Below are 8184 nucleotides of genomic sequence, written 5' to 3'. Positions count from 1 at the left end.
GCAAACCACTCCAGTATCTCTGCCAAGAAAACCCCAAATGGGGTCACGAAGAGAAGGACATGACTGAAACAAATGAACACACAGTTTAAGGCCTCTTGTAGGAGGGGGCTCTTGAGCCGAGTCTCCAGGAATCCAGCAGCCGAGAAGGGCGAGCTTTCATTCATTCCAGGGATGAGGGGCAGCCCGTGCAAATGTTCTTAAGACGGAAATCGTAATGTCATTCCCTAAAACTGAACATCCAGTGCAGAGCTGGTGTTGAGTAAATTCTGCTTAAGTGAAGTGAGGGGTTTTGTTTTTAAGCTACTTAATTCACACTACAGCAAGTACAAAGCGGGGAGGGAAAGACACATTAGCGTAAGAAGGAAGCAGCCGCGGTCACCCGAAAGCCCGACCAACCATACGTGAGCAGACGTCCCTGCGCAGGGGTTGCCCAACGGGAATCGAGAACTCTGATTGGACGCCGCCTAAACCGCCCTAAGAAGCCCTCTGCTATTGGTTACAAAGAACGCGAGAGCTGGTAATGAGAGCACGAGCAGGATTGGCAAGCCGGCGACGGTCCCGCCCCTTCCCCTTCCGGCTCGTGACCTTCCTGAGCCGGTCGACTTCTACCTTGAGTCGGTCGCCCGCCTTCCCCGCAGCCATGGTGGCCTATTGGAGACAGGCTGGACTCAGGTAGGTCCGGGGGTGGTTTGGGCGACTGGCTTGAGGCCCTGGAGGATAGCTGCAGAACTGGGTCTCTTCAGATTTCCTCGGCTGGCTTGGGCGGCCGGGGCCTTGCGTGAGAGACCGAGGAGCCGTGACGGGCGCCGATCAGTCCGATAAACATGAAGGCCTCATTGAATTGAATTTCTGACCTCAGCCGGGGTCACTCTGTTAGTGCTGCAAGCACGTTCCGTGGTCGACTTAAAAAAATAAAAAACCTCAAACTGACTCCCACCTACCTCTCCGGCTTTTTAGTAACAATAATAAGCATTTTAGACCTGTAAATCACCTTGCAAGTCTTTCACCTTATCCTCACAACAACCCTGAGAGGTAGATGCTATTATTATCCCCATTTTACAGATAAAGAACTAAGTTTGAGAGGTTAAATGACCTGCCCAAGGTCACACAGCTAATATCTGAATTCCGATTTGCGCCTGGGCCTTCTTGAAAACAGGTCCATAGTGCTAGCTACTGCACCACTTAGCTTGCTTCACTGTGCCAGTTGTCTCTTGAATTGACCTTTCTCAATCCTTGGCGTTCTGAACCCTTGCTCCTATTGATCGTTATCTTCTCCAAGTCCTGTCTGTTTACCTTCACAGCATCTCCTCTGATGCTGCTACCACCTTCATGCCTGGACTGTTGCAATGTCCTGCTGGTTAGTCTCCCTGCCTCCAGTCTTTCCCCTCTCCAATCCATCCTTTATTCAGCCACCAAAGTGATTTTCCTAAAGCACAGGTCTGACTGCCACCCTCCACTCAGTAAACGTAAAGTGGCTCCCTATCAACTCCAGGATCAAATACAAAATACTCTCTTTGGCTTGCAAAAGCCCCTTATGACTCACCTTTCTACCTTTCTAGTCTTCTTGTACCCTACTTTGCCCCTCCCTCATATACTCTACATTCCAGTCACACAGGCTTTCTTGCTGTCCTTGCACAACACACTCCATTGGTATTTTCACTGACTGTCCCCCATGCCTCTCCCACCTCATCTCTACCTCCTGGCTTCCTTCATATCTTAGCTACTATCCTGCCTTCTGCAGGAAGCTTTTAATGTTCTCCTTTAATGCTAGTGCCTTCCCTCTGTCGATTATTTCTAATTTATTGTGTATATATCTTGTTTGTACTTTTTTTTACATGTTGTATCCCCCATTAGACTGTGAGCTCTCTGAGAGCAGAGACTGTCCTTTGCCCTTCTTTGTATCCCCAGCTTTCAGCACAGTGCCTGGCACATAGTGTTTTCTAACTTGACATTACTCCCCTGGACCATGGTCCAGCAGAATTAGCCACTTTGCTGTGCTTCATACCTGATTTTCTATTGCCTGTCTTACTTAATTGCCTTTGCCAGGACTGCCATTTATGCCTGTAATCCGTGAACAAGCTATTGTTGTTGACAACAACAGTCAACCAAGCATTGGGCTAGGCATTGGAGATGCCCAGACCAAAAGGAAAAAAAGTCAGTGCCCTCATGGAGTTTACAATGCTGGCATTCACTTTGGCCTTGTAAATTGCCTAGTTTCCTTTAAAACTCAGTTCAACACCACCTTGTACTTGAACCTTTCCCGATTCCTTCCAAATAGTAGTTCCGCATCTTTATCCACCCCCAAAAAAAAATTATCTTCAATGTATTTTATGTATGTTTATATTCAGATACATTGTGTGGATAGTGAAGATGGTGGTACCCTAGATGAAACCTGGGAATTTTGGAGAGGAGGTGATGAGATAACAGAAAAATAATTCACTTCTTATTTGACCATGTTCAATTTGAGAACCCTAGAGTACACATGGGAGGATATGCCCAACAAGCAGTTAAGTTTGAGAGATTTGGGCTAGATATTTAAATGTGAAATATATCTGCATATTGATAATGGAATCTATGAGCGTAGATGAGCTTATCCTTTTATTTTGTATATAGGTACATGTTGGCTCCCCTGACAGAATGTATTCTTTGAGAGTTTCTTTCATATCTGTCTTTGTATCTCCAGGGCATAGCCCAATGTGTCTTATATATAGTAGGACCTTAATAAAAACATGGTTTTTTTTCTTCAACTCCTCCCACCCCCAAAACCAGTTTTCCTAAACCTCTCTTCAACTCTCAACACTATTCTTTATCCCTCTCTTTTCAGCTAGGTGACCCCTTCTTACTGTCCAGAGAAAACTGAGGCCATCATCAGAGGAGCTCCCTCATTTCCCCTATTCTATACTTCAAAAGATCTCTCTATGAAAGAGGATTCCTTTTTGCCAAGGATTTACCTGCTGCTCCAGATTCTGTCCCTTACCTTACTGTACTTATCATTCTCTCTCTTTCATCTTCCCTCTCACCCTGTCTACTGGTTCTTTCTCTGCTACCTATGAACATTCCCAGTTCTACCCTAGCTTTAAAAAACCTTCACTTGACTGAGCCATGCCCCTAATCTATGTTCTCTTCCCCTGCTGCCTATAAGCATGCTCAGGTCTAGCCTATTTTTAAAAAATGTAGACTTAACTGTACAATGTCCCTAGTCCATGTTCTCCTTCCCTTTACTGCCAAACTCCTAGAAAAAATGGTCTTTGTTTACTGCCTCAACTTCCCTTGCCACTCATTTACTTCTCAGTACCTTTCAGTATGACTTTTAATCCCCACTTTTCCACTCAAAGTGCTCTCCAAAGTTTCTGGCTTTTTTTTTAAAAAAGCAGCTACCGCCGAACTGTTAAATACTATGTCCTCTTCTCAGCATCATTCTTCTTGAGCTCTTGGCAGCTTTTAACACTGGTAACCATCTCCTACTCAGCACTCCCTTGTCTTTCATGACATTGCCCTTTCCTGGTTCTCCAAACTGTCTTTTCATTTCATTTCCTTTGCTGCTTTATGCTCCATCTCTTGAACATATACTGTGGATGTCCTACAGGGATGTGTCTTTTTAACTTCCAGTCTTCTCTGCCCCACCTTTCCCATGGTCTCAGAGGTGGGAGTCAACCCAGGTTTTCTTGGGTTAGAGCAGTGTTCATTCTTTTATGCTGTATTGCTACTCACGAATGCAGTTCAGGAAAGTCAAATAAAAGTATTAGGAAAGTGGTAAGTTAGCACTTTGTCTACTAACCACTGTATTATCCACCAGTCACCCTTGATGGATGCTAATCCAGCTTACTTTCTCCATCCAGTCACTGTACCACCACTCTGTTACCTCTTGCCTAAACTATCACAATGACTTCCTAAATGGTCAGCCTGCTCCTTCTAGTATGTCCCCGCTCCAGGCTCAGTTGCCAAGATAATCTTCGTAAGGTATAGGTCTGAGCTTACCAAAATGATGCATCAAAAACTTTTGATGTCTTCCCATTGCTTCTAGGATAAAATATACTATCTACAATATAGCTGCCTTTTTAGTCTTGTTTCTCATTCCTCTTTGAACAAGCTTTGTTCCAGGTAAAGTAGACCACTATTACCTTTTCCATGGACTGGAAACTTGATACATTTGCATGCATAGCATGCACACCCTTCTCATCTCTTGCCTTTTAGAATCCTGTTCTTCTAGGCAAAGTTCAGATGGCTCCTTTGAAGTCTTATCTGAGTCCCTCAGCTCTCTTCAGTTTACCTTGAATTATATTTATTTGTTTATATGCTCAAACCCCCAGACTTTTACCTTGAGATCAGAAACTTTTTAGTTTTGCTCACAAAAAACTTTTCATTTTAATACAGGATTCAAAGGAAATTTTGGTATGACAGTTGTGGGGGGAGGGAATCCTGTATTTCTAATGAAGCCATTGGGATAACTTGTTAGAAAAAATATTTCCTGTTGGAAGCATTTAAAAAACATATTCATGTTCTGTATGCAAAAGGCAATTTGAAATAAACATAGCTTCTTTATCTTGCCAACTTGTCCCAGTCAGTAATGCACAACTTGCCATTATTCCCACTTTTTTTTTTCCAGCTATATCCGATATTCCCAGATCTGTGCAAAAGCAGTAAGAGATGCACTGAAGGCTGAATTCAAAGCAAATGCTGAAAAAGCTTCTGGCAGCAGTGTAAAAATAGTGAAAATTAAAAAGGAGTAATATGTAAGTAGCTGATTTTTAAGGAACTGTTACAGTTTCTATAGAGTGCTTTGAAAGTCAAAAGTTTAATTTTTTCAGATTTTTCTCTCTTGTTAGTCTGGGTTGAAGTACATTTAGAAACTTAATGCCATAATAGCTTAAAGTACATGAAATAAAGCCTAGTGAAAGTGAACTTAAGGGGGAGCTAAGTGGCACAGTGGATAAAGCACTGGCCCTGGAGTCAGGAGGACCTCAGTTCAAATTTGGCCTCAGACACATAACACTCACTAGCTGTGTGACTCTGGGCAAGTCACTTAACCCCAATTGTCTCGCTTTAAAAAAAAAAGTGAACTTAACCAGAACTGAGAGATAATGGAATCCCTATGCAGGCTGAGCATTAGGGAAGATGGGGGCACTGCTGTCCCCACAGATATGCAGCTTCCCAACCTTGGGAACTCTCCTCAGTTCCACCTTCACCACATTTCCCTTCAGTCCATCTACATTACTACCATCTTAATTCAGGCCCTCATGCCCTCTCTCCAGGAATATTGCAATAACCTCCTAATTTATCATTCTTCTACTCCCACACCCCCTTTTAGTTCAAATGCTACTTTCCTACTCAATAATCTTCAGTGGCTCCCTGTTGCTCATAGTATCACCTGAAACACTTCTGTTTGACATTTAAAGCCTGTGACCTAGCTCCAGTCCACTCTTCCAGGCATAGTATACATAGTATATGTATATACAGTATCACTCCCTTCATATATCCTCTGCTTCAGCCAAACTGACCTTCTTGCTGTTCCCTGTCCATGATTCAACATCTCCTTTTCCTTCCTAGAATATGCTCTTTCCTCACCTCCACATAATTTGTTTCAAAGTTTACCTTAAATACCACCTCCTGTATGAGTTCCTTCTGGATCTCTCTAAGCTGCTTGTACTTCTCTCCCAAATTATCTTGAATTTTTTATAAATACACATATTGGCAGCTAGGTGGCTCAGTAGATAAAACACCAGGCCTGAAGTCAGGAAGAACTGCTTTTAAATTCAGCTGCAGACACTCACTAGTTGAGTGACCTGGGCAAGTCACTTAACCTCTGTTTGCCTCGGTTACCTAATCTGCAAAATGGGGATGATAATAATAGCACCTATCGCTCCAGGATTGTTGTGAGGAACAAATGGGGTAATAATTGGAAAGCACTCAACTCAGTACATAATACATAGTAATTGCTACAAAATGTTAGCTGCTGTTATTATTTGGGGGGGGGGGGCGGGGATAGAAGACAGATGTGATGTCTGCTCCAATCAAATGTAAGTTCCCTGAGGCATGGAATTTTGTAATTTTCTACATAGGGGCTGAAAGTTCTGTGTTCCTCACTACTGAAATAGTTAAATTTATGCTAATTTATTGATTAAAAACCTTTTATGGAATACTTCATCTTCTTCTAAATGTCTGCTTTAATGATCTATTGACAAGTGGTTCATTATATCTGCTCTGAAAAATAAGGCAATGGAAAGCATTGCCATAAGATTCAGAACTGAGTTCTGGTCATGGCTTATACATTTATTAGTTTTATAGCCTTGGGCAAATTCCTTGACCCCTCTGTGACTCAGTTTCCTCATCTATAAAATAGGGGTACCAGTCAAGCTCTCTGGATTGTCATAAGTGCCAAGTGAAAAATATCTCTGAAGGCCATCTCTAAACTCTCGTGTGCCATAGACCTTTACGTCAGTATCAGTATTCTGATATAAAGTGACATCTGTATGTCATAAGGCAAGCAAGGCACATAATTGAAGACCTGGGAGTGGGCACTTTAAACAGTTTTAAAGCCTCAAATCAACAGAAACTAATCCAGTGCAATGGATGTTAATCCTTTAACAGTTTATGCTTGAGTCCAGAGATATAGTGCTTAAGTTCAGATACTTATACAAATATGAGTAACCTGTCTTTAAAAGTCACTTGCACTTGGAAGCAGAGAAGCAATCAGTAGAGCCAGACTTGGAACACAGCTCACTCCACTCAGTCTAGCGTCCTTTCCATTACATGATGATGCTATTCCTTTCACTATTTTTAATTTTAAAGCAATAACCCATATACTTGAGAAACACTGGATAGAGTTTGCCTTGGAGTCAGGAGGACTGGGTTCAGGTCCCACCCCTGACCTTTAGGCTGTGATGTTAACACAGTGAAGGCTTTTAACCTCTTGCTCCAAGCAGCTCTCCTACTGTTAAGCTGCAGAGCTGGAGTTGAGCTGAAGGTTTTCCTCATCATGGGTTCCCTATACTGATAAAATTGCAGGTCTGGTTAAAAAAACAACAGCAACCTCAAAACCCTCATTTCTCTTCTAAGTTATGTGAGTCAAGACCCCAGCTTATGTAGATTTATGCCTTTTAAGAACAAAAATAATTGACTAGGACAGCTTCACAGCTGCAAGGGAAATATAACATTTAGCTCAATAGTGCCATCCTGTGGCCAAAAGAGATAAGTGATGCTAGTGCAGTTAAAAACAGGGAATAAGACATAGATTTTCATAGTGTGTGAATTGAAACAAAAAGTAAGCTTATTCTGGTTTAGTATAAGAAATACATATTTTGGGGGAGCTAGGTGGCGAAGTGGATAGAGCACTGGCCCTAAAGTCAGGAGGACCTGAGTTCAAATCCAGCATCAGACCAAACACTTGACCCTTACTAGCTGTGTGACCCTGGGCAAGTCACTTAACCCCAGTTGCCTTTAAGAAAAGAGAAGAAATGCGTATCTTAAATTAATGAATTTTTAAGGAAAAAAATAACTTGCAACTCTTGCTTTCTTTTTTTTTCCTCTAGAACCTGACTAATGCTACATTTTCAAAGTGAAGCTTTTCAGTTATATGTTATGGCAGATTGGAAATTGTCTCACTTCATGTTTTGCTATTGAGAGGAAAACACCTGAATGTAAATTGACATGCCAATAAATTAAACCTGGTTCAATATGACTGGTTGTTTTTTGTTTATAGTCAATTACTCAATTTTTGGTATTTCTACAGGGTTATAACTAAGGTAATGGTGGGGGGGGGGGTTCCTTGTAGAGTAGCAGTAGCATCTGTAAAAGCTAGTGAAGTAAACCACAAAACAAAACTGGGAAATGCCTCAGAATAGAAAGTTGAGAAACCATCTATTGTCACTGTAATTGTCTCTTATCTTTCTGTTGCAGAGGGTATATCACAACTACAAATTATGCCATATCATTCTCTTCCTCATCCTTTTATGTAGGAAAGCATTGCCACTCAAATGAGTGACTAAAGCTGTTGGTTTGATACATATGTATTTAGTGCCCTGGATGTGTTCAGCCCCTCGAATGTGAATACAAAGAATGCAACAGTCCCTATTCATGGTGAACTTACATTCTAATAAGGAGACAAATACACAAAAAATATACAACATAAAATAAAATATATGCAATGACAAAGTAGTTAAGTAAAAGGTAGCTTGGGAGACCTGA

At 41.7% G+C, this 8184-nt stretch overlaps 1 protein-coding gene across 1 annotated transcript; it reads left to right on the top strand.

Moving 5' to 3' along the window:
• The first annotated feature begins 505 nt into the window (after positions 1 to 505).
• Positions 506 to 7678, top strand: ATP5F1E (ATP synthase F1 subunit epsilon). The gene is made up of 3 exons (XM_020981475.1): positions 506 to 672; positions 4607 to 4733; positions 7530 to 7678. Exons 1-2 carry the CDS (start codon positions 521 to 523, stop codon positions 4728 to 4730), a joined length of 276 nt encoding a protein of 91 aa, XP_020837134.1. The 5' UTR covers positions 506 to 520; the 3' UTR covers positions 4731 to 4733; positions 7530 to 7678.
• The last annotated feature ends 506 nt before the right edge of the window (positions 7679 to 8184 follow it).

This window comes from Phascolarctos cinereus, unplaced genomic scaffold (genome assembly GCF_003287225.1).
Source record: "Phascolarctos cinereus isolate Bilbo 61053 unplaced genomic scaffold, phaCin_HiC Scaffold_2;HRSCAF=192, whole genome shotgun sequence".
In the NCBI taxonomy this organism is placed as follows: domain Eukaryota; kingdom Metazoa; phylum Chordata; class Mammalia; order Diprotodontia; family Phascolarctidae; genus Phascolarctos; species Phascolarctos cinereus.
The sequence above is the reverse complement of the archived record's forward strand: the minus strand, read 5'-3'. Positions and strand labels throughout refer to the sequence as shown.

What these genes read in the sequence shown, in the direction of transcription:
- ATP5F1E (XM_020981475.1), top strand. Translation starts at nt 521, where the DNA reads ATGAGAGCACGAGCAGGATTGGCAAGCCGGCGACGGTCCCGCCCCTTC. An exon ending in TGGAGACAGGCTGGACTCAG is followed by an intron (nt 673 to 4,606) that starts GTAGGTCCGGGG and finishes TTTTTTTTCCAG; the next exon opens with CTATATCCGATATTCCCAGA.